At 43.4% G+C, this 14616-nt stretch overlaps 1 protein-coding gene across 3 annotated transcripts; it reads left to right on the top strand.

Moving 5' to 3' along the window:
- The first annotated feature begins 508 nt into the window (after positions 1-508).
- nup155 (nucleoporin 155) lies at positions 509-13507 on the top strand. 3 transcript variants are annotated; one of them, XM_086187811.1, is made up of 34 exons: positions 509-662; positions 875-1041; positions 2010-2147; positions 2233-2329; positions 2445-2515; positions 2599-2691; positions 2810-3073; positions 3745-3818; positions 3888-3979; positions 4084-4181; positions 4262-4429; positions 4545-4645; positions 4837-5007; positions 5094-5204; positions 5281-5375; positions 5480-5565; positions 6049-6190; positions 6862-6928; positions 7016-7131; positions 7763-7866; positions 8079-8212; positions 8577-8768; positions 8961-9099; positions 9172-9307; positions 9395-9548; positions 9687-9791; positions 10133-10287; positions 10362-10491; positions 10595-10708; positions 10806-10926; positions 11006-11116; positions 11668-11804; positions 11932-12038; positions 12694-13507. In XM_086187811.1, exons 2-34 carry the CDS (start codon positions 900-902, stop codon positions 12830-12832), a joined length of 4104 nt encoding a protein of 1367 aa, XP_086043937.1. In that variant the 5' UTR covers positions 509-662; positions 875-899; the 3' UTR covers positions 12833-13507. The 3 variants fall into 3 exon arrangements, with proteins under 3 accessions (XP_086043937.1, XP_086043936.1, XP_086043938.1); XM_086187810.1 differs by having other exon boundaries at positions 517-779; XM_086187812.1 differs by having other exon boundaries at positions 530-657.
- The last annotated feature ends 1109 nt before the right edge of the window (positions 13508-14616 follow it).

Raw genomic sequence — 14616 nt, forward strand, 5'->3', positions numbered from 1 at the left:
GAAGAAGTGATATTTTCATATGGATTTTGATGATTTTGATCAGAGAGGAAGAAAAGAGACACCCACTTCAACCGTAAAACTTTTGTTCTTGTAGTGGCTTGACGCTTAAATGTTAGGGAATCATAGTCGAGGCCTTCACCATATTCATGCTTTAGCAAATTTTTAATTTAGGCCATTTTTATTGCCTTTCTTCTTACTTGATCATTTTTGCTTTATTTCAGGCTATGCAGTGCCCTATTGGGGAAAAAAAGGCATTTTGAGGAGTAACTCTACAGTATATAATATGCACTGTAAGGGGAAATGCACAATTCTTTTTAATTATTAAATTTTCAATTAATTTTTTCCTCTGAAATAATGCCATCCATCTCACATATATGGTTGAAAGGGGATAGTGCACCCACAAATGAGTAGAAGACGATTTGTAAGACGTATGTATTCGACTGATAGAGGCAGCAGAAAACTTAACCCAGTGTAGTCTGCGAAAAATTTGAGAGGCGAAGAAGAAGAACCGGAAGAAAACCTCTCACCTCCTCAGCGGTTGTATGTGCATGAGGTTGGCGGGCTGGGAGTTTTGTATGTGTTGGATGTGATTGTTTTAAATTTGAAAGTGGACAAAACGATTTATTTATAAAGTCAAGACCAGGCGGGATACTTCCGGTCGGGTAAAACCACCAGTTCACTTTAAAACACCATTTAAGGCTTAGCTTATTTAGCATTTTATGCAAAGAGTTTAATGCTAGCAGACAGCTAACAGCCGGTTTCTCATCAATTTGCTAGCCGTAAGTCAGCTAGCACCGCAGGACTCATGATTAAGGAATGGTATCTCGGCTGTTTTTGCTAATATTATTGCTGGTGTGACTGGCTTTCTCCATAGGAAAGTTCGCGGTGGTAGCCCAGTCATGCCGTCCAGCGCCGGACCCAGCAGCCCCGCCGCTGCTCTCGCTGAAGCGCTTGATAATTCTGCCCGGCTGATTGACAGACACCTGCAGGATGACCGCTGTTTTCCGGACCTGTCCGAGCTGCTGAGCGTCCCCTCTCACAGTAAGTAACGGGGAGGTGGGAGGGGTGGAGGGGAACCAAGGAGAGAACTCGACTTAACTTTGTTTACATTGGAGTTGCCGTGGTGTTGGAAGGTAAATATCCAAATACAGTTTGAGCCGAAGATTTGACTTGTATACATGAAATTTGTGTTTTCAAAGGTACAAGGTACATGCACTTAGTAGATATTAGTACTTATTAAATAAGTCATTCCTAGCTTGGTTGTCACTATCATACTTTTCTTTACTAAAGAAAACTTTTTAATTTCCCCTATACAAAATGTTGTGTAGTGTACAGAATTGCAACTCATACTTAAATAGTTTGAAGGAAATTCTACATACTTTTTTTAATGTTGCAATAGAATATATACAATCTTTATCCGATGACACCAAACATTTTGTCTTATGGTAAAAAGTGTGTTCTACTTTAAACCTCTTTTTGGTTCTTCCTGTTAGGATGTCTGGAAAAGAAATCCTCATTTGAAACATGATTCATATAGATTTTTTGTGTTATTTATAGTTTATGGTTCTGCAACTTAATAGCATGTAATTACAGTATAAAAGTTCAAATGGCTCCTGTTGCGCTAAAAATGATCTTGGTGATTTCTATATATTTTAAATAGCGATTGATATGAGATCCAGGACACTGGAGGGTTAATGGCCATCAAAGCATGTTTCTGTCTGGAGGTATTAGTTTTCTAGCACAAAGGTGAAGAGGTCGCACACTCTTTTGAACACAGATCATAGTTATGTTTACACGTGCAGGCTGCAGAAACATTTGTGTTGCTAAATAAATTCCCTCTATCAAGGACTGACATTAGCACAAGCAAGTCTTAAAAGTTATAAAGTGGCAACTTTGTGTGTGCAATCATTTGATACGACAAACTGTGAATGAAATATGTTTGGCGCTTAATGGCTGAGTCTTAGCTTAGCTCGTAGTGATACTTGTGTTTTTGTTGATTTTGTTTTTAGATATGCCCTCCCTCTCTGGAGTGTCAGATATGGACTATCCCCTCCAGGGCCCGGGTTTACTCAGTGTTCCAAACCTCCCGGAGCTCAGTGCAGTCCGCCGAGTCCCTCTACCGCCGGAACTGGTGGAGCAGTTCAGCCGTATCCTTTTATGTTATCAGGAGTTATTCGTGTTATTTAGTTATTGATCTTCTGGAAAAAGGATTTCAACTTAACTCTTTTCTAGATATGCAATGTAACTGTTTGATGGGAGTGTTTCCTGAGATTTGTCGAGCGTGGCTCACTGTCGACAATGACATATTCATGTGGAATTATGAAGACGGGTGAGTGTGATTAGTATCTGCACTCTTAAGTGACCAGTGAAATGCATTTAACATGGTGATGGCGAGCCTGGAATAAACACACCTTCACAATTATTGTTTTGCTGTGTGTTTGCAGAGGAGATGTGGCCTATTTTGACGGCCTTATTGAAACTATTCTGGCTGTGGGGCTTGTAAAACCCAAACAAGGTACATAGGTGTCAACACTTAAGCTTGTGCTTCATTTTACGAACCGTCTTTGACTGGAACTTCATTTGTGTTTACCTTGTCAGGAATTTTACAGCCGCACATTCACTACCTCTTAGTACTGGCCACTCCTGTGGATGTAGTCATCTTGGGTTTGAGCTTCCCCAACAGCCAAGCTGGTGAGTCTGTCACTGCACTCGCGGGATTCGGTCAGCGTGGGACAGAAGCTGTGTGTTAAATCAGAAGAATTGCATTCGTTCATCTCGGTCGTCTTTTTTGTCTCTTGTTTTATCACAGGATTGAATGATAGCATGTCTGGTGGGATGCAGCTGCTTCCAGACCCCCTCTTCTCAATCCCCACAGACAACACCTACATCCTCTCCATCACCTCCACAGACCTGGGTCGTATATTTATGGCAGGGAAGGACGGCTGTCTCTATGAGATAGCATACCAGGCGGAGGCAGGCTGGCTGAGTCAGCGCTGCAGGAAAATCAACCACTCCAAGAGCTCTCTGTCCTTCCTCATCCCTTCTGTGCTCCAGTTTTCATTCTCTGAAGATGGTAAGAAGGAGAGCAATGTCCCAAAATGAACGTGTCAGTTCACCAGCCAAATGTCTGGTAAATTAAACACTCTACCAGCCAAAAAATTGATACACGAGGGCTAAAAACTGTCGTGAAAGATGAAAAGTAGGCAAATAAATTGTGTTTAGACATATAGATAGACAACCATTCACACTCACAGCTACGGTCAATAGAGTGTCAATTAGCCTAGTCCCCTCTTGATGTAGAATTGACCAATGTATCTATTTCAGCATAGGACATTTTTAAGAAGATGTCATATTTTTCAAATTAAACAACCATTCCCCTTCCCTTCAAAGAGATTTCATCACTTACAAGGTGCACGTGAATGCATCATGAAGTTGTCTTGCAGGCTGAATGACATATACAAAGCTATGAGATGAGCGCTAGTGGCGGTGCAGGGGTACCCACTCCCATATGGTTGCGCACCAGAGAGGGAGCAGGGCTCCAGAAATAGAACCCATATAGGAGTCTGGAGGTGGTTTGTGGCTGGAGCTTCCTCGTCTGATCAGACTGTCTTGATCACCTCAGTGTTTTTTTTTGCATGACTGTTTTTGGTCATAATATTTACCCACCACTTGTCAGATTGTCCTTCGTTGTTTTTTAGAAGACGATGCACTTCATCTACTTCAACCTTTCTCCCATCTTTACAGATCCAGTTTTGCAGATTGCTGTCGACAACTCCCGCAACACACTCTTCACACGCTCTGAGAAAGGCGTCTTGCAGGTATGACGTTTCTGGCTCACATCAACAACTTAACTGCCATCAGTGAGCTGAAATAGTTGTGTTTCTCAGGTTTATGACCTTGGCGCCGATGGGCAGGGGATGAGTCGTGTCGCGACCATGTCCCAGAGCACTATTGTGGCAGCTGCTGGAAACATTGCCAGGTATCTCTGAGAGCTTCCTTCTCATTTGTAATCACACTGTCACAAAATGAAGAAAGAAAGGGTTTTAGTTTTGTCATTTTGAACCTCTCCTCCCCCGTTTGCAGGACAATTGATCGCTCGGTCTTCAAACCAATCGTCCAGATTTCTGTAATTGACAGATCCGAGTCCTCAGACTGTCACCTGCTCGCTGTAACTCACGCAGGTAAAGACGACCAACGCTGTTGATAATGCTCAGAATGATGAAGAGTCACATGCTCATACATCCTGTAAATACTTCACCAGGTGTGCGTCTCTACTTCAGTACAACTCCCTTCGCCCCTCCACACCAGAAGCACGCAGCAGTTCGACCAACCCTGCTAGCTTTAGTCCATGTCCGTCTGCCACCAGGGTTTTCTGCCTCGTCTACCCTGCAGAAACCCGCCAAAGTCCATAAGGCACTACACAGCAAAGGTAAAACTGTTTACACTTGGAATTCCTTTCTCGCCCAGTGTTTCCATTCACAGGACAATGAGCAGGAATGCAAATGTATGAAATTATTTGTCTGTTCTGTGTTTAAATGTGGCAGGGGTTCTGTTGATGGCTGCTTCAGAGACAGAGGACAATGACCTCCTGTGGTGCATCAACCACGACTCATTTCCCTTCAAGAAACCTTTGATGGAGACTCAGGTGGGTAGAGGAGCAGCGTGGTGCAAAAGGATTTCCACCTTGATAGCGGGGTTTGTTTATCAGAGGCAAAGAAGGAAGGAAGAGTAGATAAGTGATATAAAGCATTCTGTTTTTTTGAATGTCCGTGAATGTATTTTAAATGTAGCTGTTGTTGTTAAAGCATCATGTCTCTCTATTATGTTTCATTGCAGATGATGTCGACTGTTGACGGACACACTTGGGCTGTTTGTGCCATTAATGAGGAGAGGCCAACCAAGATTTTCTCTCCTCTGAACAAGGACCTGATCCCCATCCCTGATTCACCCGTTGTAGTCCAGCAGCACAATATCCCTCCACAGAAATTTGTTCTTCTTTCAGCAAAGGTTAAAGCTGTCTTTGTGGTGCTGCTGATTATAAAGCTCTGTATTTTCGGTATTTGCTGAATGCTAACCCTCATGCTCTCCTACAGGGGAGTCACATCTTCCAAAAACTACGGCCGGTCGACCAGCTGCGTCACCTGCTGGTGAGCTGCGCTGGTGGAGAAAGTGAAGAGATTGAACGCTTCTTCAAACTGCACAGGGTACGGATAATATGTTCTGAAGTGACAGCCTTTTTTACACTGTTGGACACACATCTGATTGGCTTCTCTACTGCAGGAGGAGCAGGCGTGTGCAACAGCATTGATTCTGGCTTGTTCCAGAGCTGCGTGTGACAGCGAGGTTTCACAGTGGGCCACGAGAGCTTTCTTGAGGTCTGATAACGTGATTTTAAAAGATTGAATGAATTCATTAACATACAGCTGTACATCTATTCAGCATATGAGCTACAAACGCTGTCTTCTATTAATGTGATTAGATATGGAGGAGAGGCACAGATGAGATTCCCTGCAGCCATGACCTCTCCTAGTACTGTAGGACCCATGATGAGCTCCCCAGCACCAGGTAAATGATCCAAGAAAATTAGTTGGGGGGGGGGGGGGGTGTTACCTTGTCAGAACCAGACAATCAGGCAGATACCCACCTCTCTTCTGTGGCTGCATTAGAAGCCCACAGAGATGCTATTTAGCTTAGCACAATGAGTGGGAGTGGAGGGGAACTGTGAGCGTACCTCTGCCAAATGTCACCAAATCCACTTCTCTCGTTCTGTCTTTGCCTGCAGAATGAGAACCTGGGTTTTGTGTAAAACTGCAACTGCTAATCATGGTTACAGCAAAAGGAAAAATAACTGGTATCACGGTCATAAAATACTTAAAAGCCCAAAGTCTGAAATTATAATAAAACAAAGCAAGATCTTGAAATGTCTAATATTTCCTGTGAAGTCTTAAAATAATATTAAAAGGGTATTGATATATTTTTTTTTAATGTTTTTTGAACTCTGTTAATTTCTTATTTGAAATGTCATCGTATCTGTTCTAATCCCTCAAGGCATTTTGCCGCCAGCTTTCACCACACCGTTTACACCGATGCCGTCTGGTGCCGCCCCCATCACACCCTTGTCTGCTGGTCCGGAGGTGATTTTCTCAGGGAAACACAATGGCATCTGTATCTACTATGCTCGCATTCTTGGGTCAGTAATTCCTGCTATGATTCTTCACTTTGATGTGTTTTGCGGATATGAGCCTAAATATGTGTGCTCTTCTCTGTCCTGAATTATTGTGAAGATGTCCATCAGTCTATCATTATTTTGTTTTTTAATGGAAATGTAAAATTTAGAAAAAGAGGTCACATTCCAGTATCGAAATATTAAGATTTAAAATGCTTTTAGTTAGGATGTTCTTGCATTCGGGGCGGCACGGTGGTGCAGTGGTCAGCACTGTGGCCTCACAGCAAGAAGGTTCCAGGTTCGAGTCCCAGCTCAGGCACGGGATCTTTCTGTGTGGAGTCTGCATGTTCTCCCTGTTCCTGTGTGGGTTCTCTCTGGTACTCCAGCTTCCTCCCACAGTCCAAAGACATCAAGAGAGGACGAGGCTGATTGATACTCTAAATTGACCGCAGGTGTGACTGTGAGTGTGAATGGTTGTCTGTCTCTATGTGTTGGTCCTGAGATGGACTGGTGACCTGTCCAGGGTGAACCCCGCCTCTCACCCGAAGGCTGCTGGGATAGCCCCCCCCCCCCCAAGCATAAAATGTTTTTTCCAATAATTTATGACAGTGTTCTGCAAAACAGACCTAACTACTTTGTCTGAGCAGTGGCTGCTGATGCTTGATGACCTTTTTTGATTTTTTCTGACCAAACAGAAACATTTGGGACGCGAGCATCGCCGTAGAGAAAATCATGTGCAATGGAAGTCAGACTGTCAGTATTGTAAGTGTTACATTAACAGCAGTTAAACTCCGATGCTACGTGAATAGAGTCGTGGTCGGTGGTCTCACCTGCTCGTTGTGCCCACAGTTAGAAAGCAGCGTCGGCTCAGGCGATCTGGAGTCGGTCCTCCTGGAGCTCCGGGGTTTGCGGGAGTTTCTGGATAAAAACTCTCAGTTCAGTCCATCTTCTCTGGGTGGTGCAAGGTGAGTTCTGGTTATAGGTTCACTTTGAATCTTACAGTGAAACAATTTGTGTGTTTATAGCTGAATTGGTTACTTCGACACATTCACCTCCATTCACCGGATAACCAGTCTAAAACAGTCTTGCCGAGTATGATTGGCTGATTCACTTGCAACTTTCTAATTTAAAACACACACACACACACATACACTCACACATACCCACATACATACATACACAAGCTCTTGGAACTTCTGTTCCTCAACATGGAGGAAGCCAGCAGGCTCACCCCTTCTCCGCTTATCAAAGAGAATAAAAAAAAATCTGATGGGATAACTCCATTTTAATGGTTTCAAGGCCTTAACCCTTTGATTTCTCTGCAAATTTGATAGAAAATGAAGCTTAACTCTGACAGAAGAGAGAAATGTTAGTAAGTTCAAGATTTGAAATTTAACATTTAAAATGCTAATATGTTTGGCATTCTGAAGTCCAGCTGGTCCCTGAGGTATCCCCTCTTCATTTTCACCGCTTTAACATTAATAGCAGTGCATATGCGACCACACGTGGCCTGCCTGTCGTTCTTTCATTACTGTGACTTCTTCTTATGGTACTGTAACATACCCTCTGAATATCAGCCATTCTGCTCTTTTACAGCTTCAGTTCCCCTGCCAACCTGCAACAAAGGCTGCTGGGATTTATGCGTCCTGATGGTTCCAGCTCTCAGCAGGTTCAGCAGGAGCTCCAGAGGAAATATTACAGTGAGTGAATGAATGCAGGATGTCACATTTTCTCTCATCAGTCGTGGAATCTTTAAACGGGACGGCTTCTATCAAACACTGAATCTACATCTCGACTGACTTCATTTGCTGGCAGATAAACTACAAGTCCACGTGTTAAAGGACAGAGAAGGATTGTACTTATTTTTCAGCTTGATTCCATCTTACGTAACTCCATATCTTTTTGTCTCCAGCCGAGGCCCAGTTTTACGAGAAAGGGTCCCTGCAGGCCATCCAGCAGTTGGTTCATCGCTCCTATCAGACTCTGGCCCTCTGGAAGCTGCTCTGTGACCATCAGTTCAGTGTCATATTGTCTGACCTGCCAAAGGTACAACTTCACACCGACACTTCTCCTGCATTACAAGCGGGCGCTCATACATCATCACCTCAGTGTTCATCCACACCCTGCACCTCCAGGTCTGAGCCTTATGCTTTGTTTCCACAAACTCATAGTAGTTTTGTAAGGCGATAGAAATGGCCACTGATTAGCCTGTGGTGAGAGGTGACACACCAGTGTAAACTCATGTGAACGTTATGTCCCAGCAAGAGTAAGTTTGGAAAATATTGCATTTCTGTCTCACTGCAGTCGAGGAGAGATTTTTCATTTTTATAAATGAATCACTTTCGATGACTTTGCATCATGCAGGCGCTCCTTTGATTTCCCTCCCTGACTCTTCCTCTCTTCTTTGTAGGAGTTTCAAGAGCAGCTGAAGGGAGCAAGTTTTAAGGACGTAGTAATCCGGGGCAAGGAGCTGACCGGAGCGCTGATCACAGCACTCATTAATGTCTACATCAAAGATAACGCCTCAGTGGTTGCCATCAGCAATCACCTGCGGGACACCTGTCCGCTGCTGTACAGCACCGAAGACAGTATTTGCTCAAAGGTTGGTGCATCACAAACATGTCACAAATGACGCAAATGTGGTTCTCTGCAGCATGAACCCTTCAAATGGATCGAAATGTCACTGTTCCATGTGGTAAACAGAGCCCAGTGAAGCAGAAACACAGCAGCATGTGACCTCAGAATCATGAATCGTGTGTGTCTGTACTGAATGATGCGTTTGTTTCCCACTCAGGCTAATGAGTTGCTGCAGAGTTCCAAGCAGATCCAGAATAAAGCTGATAAAGAGAGAACGCTGAGAGAATCTCTACGGCTCTACCAGCAGATCAGCCAGAACACAGACCTGCCGCTCGTCTGCTCCCAGTACCGACAAGGTAGAGATTCACCTCACTGTCCCTGCTCCCTCAGCTGCTTTGCAGATTATTAACGCTGTTCACCTGCCTCAGTGCGTTTCTATGAGGGAATCCTCGAGTTGTGCCTCACAGCAGCAGACAAGAAGGATCCACAGAGACTTGGGCCCCACTTCTACAAGAATGGAGAACCAGAGGAGGACCGCGCGGGACAGCAGGCCTTCCAGGAGAGGTAACTGGAGGGGCAGCACTAGTATTGGCAACGAGTTGGCTTTTCCTGATTGTGACCAATATTCCATCCCTCCTCTTTCCACTCCAGACTTCTTTGTTATAAATGCATCACAGACACCATGCAGGAGCTGGTGAACCAAAGCAAAGCTGCCCCTCAGTCCCCCAGTATCCCGAAGCAGCCTGGACCCCCTGTCATGACCTTAGATCCTAACATGCTCAGTAACGAAGAAGCAGCAGCCCATGTGAGTAAGAACTAAGACGAAGCATTTACAACCAAAGACGTTTGTTGTTTTAAAGATGATACACATTTTGTTTGGGGTTTTTTTTCTTGCCAATTTGATGCCAGTGATGGTTGCAAAATGCCATCTTTTCTCTTGCAGTATGAGCTGATGCTGGGTCTGGCCCAGAGATCCCAGGATGAGCTGTTTCACATCGCTCTTTACAACTGGCTGATCCAGGCTGACCTGACCGACAAGCTCCTTGAGGTTCGTCGCTGCTGTGTTTAGATGTTTTTTTGTTGTTGTTGATGTTGCTAAAATTGAGTTTTTTGGAGGATTATCAGAAATAGTGGAGGAACGTGCTGTTTTTGTTTTTCTGACACAGAAACAAATTGCTATTGCTGAATTTTATGCCCACACAGGGATTCAGAACAGGAACGTCCTTTCAAATCCAGATCATTTTGTTTAGTTAATGTCTCACTCAGCTTGTATTCATCATTTGCCTCAAGGGGTTATCAAGCAAAGATCTTCAAAAATGTGGCAGGTTTCATATTCTTTAATACGAGGTCTTTCCCTGTGATTGGACTTCCTTTGTCTTGGTTGTCCAGGTGAACTCTCCGTACCTGGAGGACCATCTGATGCACATGATCAAACACGACCAGAGTAAAGTGCACAATCTGGACCTTTTGTGGCGATACTACGAGAAGAACCGTAACTTCGGCAAAGCAGCTCAAGTCCTGGCTCGCCTCGCGGACATGCACAGGTCGGGATACACAACAGCTGGACCATAAATCACTCTGGTAGAATATAAGTCATTTACAGTTGTTTCTCTGTCAGCACTGAGATCTCTCTGAAGCAGCGTTTGGAGTATTTGGCCCGAGCCATCCTGTCTGCTAAGAGCTCCTCCTGCATCTCAGCTCAGGCATCAGATGGAGAGTTCCTTCACGAACTGGAAGAAAAGATGGAGGTGTGCGCGCGTGCGTGCATCTTACATAAACCCAGGAGTGCTAAACATGGATTTGAATTGTCTGACCACTCAGTTTCTCTTGTTTTCTGGTTCCCTCCTCCAGCTGGTGCGCATCCAAGTACAGATTCAGGAGACCCTGATCAGACAGTACTCCCATCATCCCTCAGTGAAAAATGTCATCTCTCAGTTGGATTCAGAGCTCATGGACATCACCAAGGTAACAGACAATATCACAAAAGAAATTGTACATATATTTATATATATATATATATAGTGAGTGTGCATAGTTTGTGAACACATTTTCTCTTGCTCAGCTCTACGGGGAGTTTGCTGACCATTTCAAATTGTCTGAGTGCAAGCTGGCCATCATTCACTGTGCAGGACACTCAGATCCCATCCTGGTGCACTCCCTGTGGCAGGAAATCATGGAGAAAGGCAAGCAAAACGTTACTGCAAGCATTCGGAAATGAACTTAATTTTAGGGGTGACAATTGTCTTGAATGTGGTCTTTCAGAACTTGGAGACACCGTTGCCATGGGTCCAGTTGACAGGATGAAATCCCTGAGTGTGAAACTGGTATCACTGGGAAAGATCTACGCTGGAACACCGAGATATTTCCCCCTGGGTCAGCGTTAAATACCTTCCTCTAATTACCTTCACTTCTCTCTTCACTGTTTATATATATATAGTGTGTGTGTGTGTGTATATATATGTGTGTGTGTGTGTGTGTATGTATATATATATATATATATATATATATATATATATATATATATATATATATATATATATATATATATATATATATATATATATATATATATATATATATATATATATATATATATATGTATACATATATGTGTGTGTGTGTATAAAAATGTAATTTCCAAGACCAACAGTTTAGTTTGGCATATTTAAGGCTTCATCTACATGAAGCAACCACAGAATGAATGTTGAAACGCCTGCGTCCTTGCAAAGATGTTGTAGTACAACACCAACAACAGCAGTATTCCTCTCCTCTCCCCCAGACAAAAATACACAAACACAAATTCTGTAGGGAATCTCAAGTGAGTAATGCACTAGCAGCAAGGTTAAATGTCTGTGTGTGTGTGTGTGTGTGTGTAGAGTGTGAAAATACCTAAGGAAGTTCTGATGTGCTTCTGTGGTTTACAGAGTTCCTGGTGAAGTTTCTGGAGCAGGAGGTGTGTCAGTTGAACTGGGACGTGGGCTTTGTCACCTCCACCATGCAGGAGATCGGAGTACAGCTGCCACGTCTTCTGGAAGTCTATGACCAGCTTTTCAAAACACGAGTAAAAGCTTTGATCAGATTTTTGCTATTGTGTTAAATCTTTTTTTTAGAATAATTAATTAATTAATCCATCAATCTGTGTTGTTCTGTTTTTTTGTTTGTTTTTTTGTTTTTTCCCCCACCTGCAGGATCCTTGTTGGCAGCGGCTGAAGAAACCTCTACACTTGGTGGAGTGTATCCACATGCTTCTGTCAGGTTTCGTGGAGGATCCCAGCAGAGTGCCAACCTATGACAGGTAATCCCTCTCATGGGAGTGCTGTTCAGCTGCTGGCCTATAGGGGGTGCTGCAGCGCAGTTGAAACACCCCCAGGGTTTCTGACCCCCACTTGTAAATTGTGGATTTTTTATGAAACTTTCCAGTATCTTCACAGGTGGAATAAATGTTAAAGACAGGTCAGGATGAGAGTGGAGGGCCTGTACTATTTTCATGGATGATTTCTATCCAGACAGTTGATAAAGGCTTAGTGATCAACGCCAGTTTTAAAGCATCTCATTGTCATTAATTAAAGGTTTGTGTAGTGTCAGGTTCAAAAAATACCAGACCTTTTTGTAATCAGTTCAAATATTATCCAACCAGATCATCCAAACAAGGGGCTTAAATGTGTGTTTTAAAACCTACACCAATGTGTCACTTGCAAATTACACAAACTGTCATGGGGGATAGGCTGGTTCATAACAGTGCTTTTATGAATAGAAATCTTAAAGACGTGTATTTGCACATAGAACAGAGCAATAATGTCAGATCACAAGTGACCCCTTGAGACGCGCAGAGACTGAATTAGAGTCCTCAGAGCGGTGGACCTGTGATCACATCACTCAGTGTGCTTGTTAAAGGTCTCAGTACCACACAAACCGTCCCATGAACAGGATTCTGTCCTCTTCCGCTCTAGACGGCGATTCACCAACGTGAGCCTGGACAACATCTGTGGGTACCTGGTGGAGCTGCAGTCCCTGAGCCCCAACTCGGCCCTCCAGCAGACCATCGGCAACTTCAAGTCCCTGCAGGCCAAGCTGGAGAAACTCCACTGATGTTGCTCGTCAGTACAAGGGACAAGCCACCAACACTGATGCCTTCGCCGAGCTGGGCAGGTTGACGTGTCACAGTAGGAAAAGTGTAAATACTGAAACGACTGACGTGTTTGTTTCAGGGCTCTGGGGAGGTGCACCGTCGTGGCGTACAGGGACGGCAGTGTAAACTGAGTAGAACAGCGAAGTTCAGCATTACCCGCGGTTATATTTGAAAACACAAGAAATAATGATTTTCAAAGGTTAGTCATTCAAGTGCTGTTTTTGAACAGAATTATTTTAGTCTTACTTATTCCAAGATTCTTCTCTACCTGGACAAAGGGCTGAAGCAACGTGGTTCCTGTATTCTGGACTAACAAACATCCAGAATGTTCAGGGCCGGTCTAGAACCCTGAAACCATTTCCTACTGTGACAAATCAAATTTTCTGCTCTACAGGTGTACAACTGTTTTGGCCTCTTCAGTCCATTGTGGGAGCGTCCGCCATGCACTTGTTACTAAGGGACAGTGAAAGTATATGGCAGTAAAGATGAGGCAGACCGAGGGTTTTATAACTTATTCTATACATTCTGTTGGAATTCTAAACCTTAAATTCACCTTTGAAAAGAACTACACTGATTATTAGGATTTGATTTACATGTGTTTTATAAGAACATTAAAGTTTTCTTATTGAAAATGCTCTGAATGATTGATCTTTTTAATGATTGGGGAGATTTGTTGATATAAATTCAGCGTCCGACCGGAACAGTTTTCCTTGTCTTACATCGCACTCGCCACATGTCTGTGTTGGGATTATACAGAACTGGGTGGTTTCTGCCGAGCTCAGCCGACGGAGCTCCAACGAGAGGCTTTTTGACCATAAATACATGCTTATGTGGGTAATTACATCACCAGAGCTAAAATATCAAGTTGACATCGGGACATATTATGGCATCTTTAACATATATTGCACCTTCTTGCTGTCAGCCATATTCTGAGTTTGATTCAATTCAAATAAATTGTGCAGCCTTCGCCACGACTGCGTCTGTGAGCGCTCCTTATTAGTGACAGTCACCAAGGGTGATTGGCGGAATGGAGTGATGGATGAATGATGGGATGTTATTGCTTCTATGTATAGATGGATGGATGGTTGATTGGAGGGGTGGATGAGTGGACAGGATGTTCTTGAAACGTGTTTATTGCGTGTTTTATTTTATTTTCTTAAAGTCCCCCCTAGGGATAGGCATTGGAAATTAACTAAGGCTATAAATGCGTTGATGCTTTCTGTTGGATTGTGCACAATCCACATGAGTTGTATCTGTCCCGATCAAATAAACCCCAAGTAAGTAACATACAGCATCCAGACAGAGATTCACAAATGACTTTAGTTTTAATTGTGAGCAGTAATTGTTTGTAAGCTGTTTTATCGTCTTGCTGAGCTCTTTGGGGACTTTGTAGGCTGTGTCTAATAGTCTGAGTGCAAGCTGGCCACTGCTCAGTGTGAAACTGGGAAACGTTTACACTGGAACACCAAGATATTTCCCTCTGGCTCAGCATTTATACCTTCCTGCAATTATCCTCTCTTTCTCTCTCTCTCTATCTATCTCGTGGGGACTTTCCAGCTTGATGCTTTTCTACTTTGTTAATAATATAATTAGACTTCCCTTCTGCATTATTTATGTCAGAATGTCTCTGTGGTACAGTGCTGTTGAGACATACTGGTACTCGGGATGATTTGCTAAATTTTCCTCCTATTACTAAGCAGCCTGTTCTAACTCGTCCTCTCTGTGGAGACCGATTCGTTTTAAA

Source organism: Aulostomus chinensis, chromosome 19, assembly GCF_037954235.1.
Source record: "Aulostomus chinensis isolate RoL2024-O1b breed Wild chromosome 19, RoL_Achi_v1.0, whole genome shotgun sequence".
Lineage (NCBI taxonomy): Eukaryota > Metazoa > Chordata > Actinopteri > Syngnathiformes > Aulostomidae > Aulostomus > Aulostomus chinensis.

Bases quoted from the DNA above. Each gene is read 5' to 3' on its own strand.
- nup155 (XM_086187811.1), top strand. From the start codon at position 900: ATGCCGTCCAGCGCCGGACCCAGCAGCCCCGCCGCTGCTCTCGCTGAA. The intron at 5,205-5,280 runs GTACGGATAATA...TCTCTACTGCAG, and splicing joins GCTTCTTCAAACTGCACAGG to GAGGAGCAGGCGTGTGCAAC. The intron at 11,805-11,931 runs GTAAAAGCTTTG...CCCCACCTGCAG, and splicing joins ACCAGCTTTTCAAAACACGA to GATCCTTGTTGGCAGCGGCT.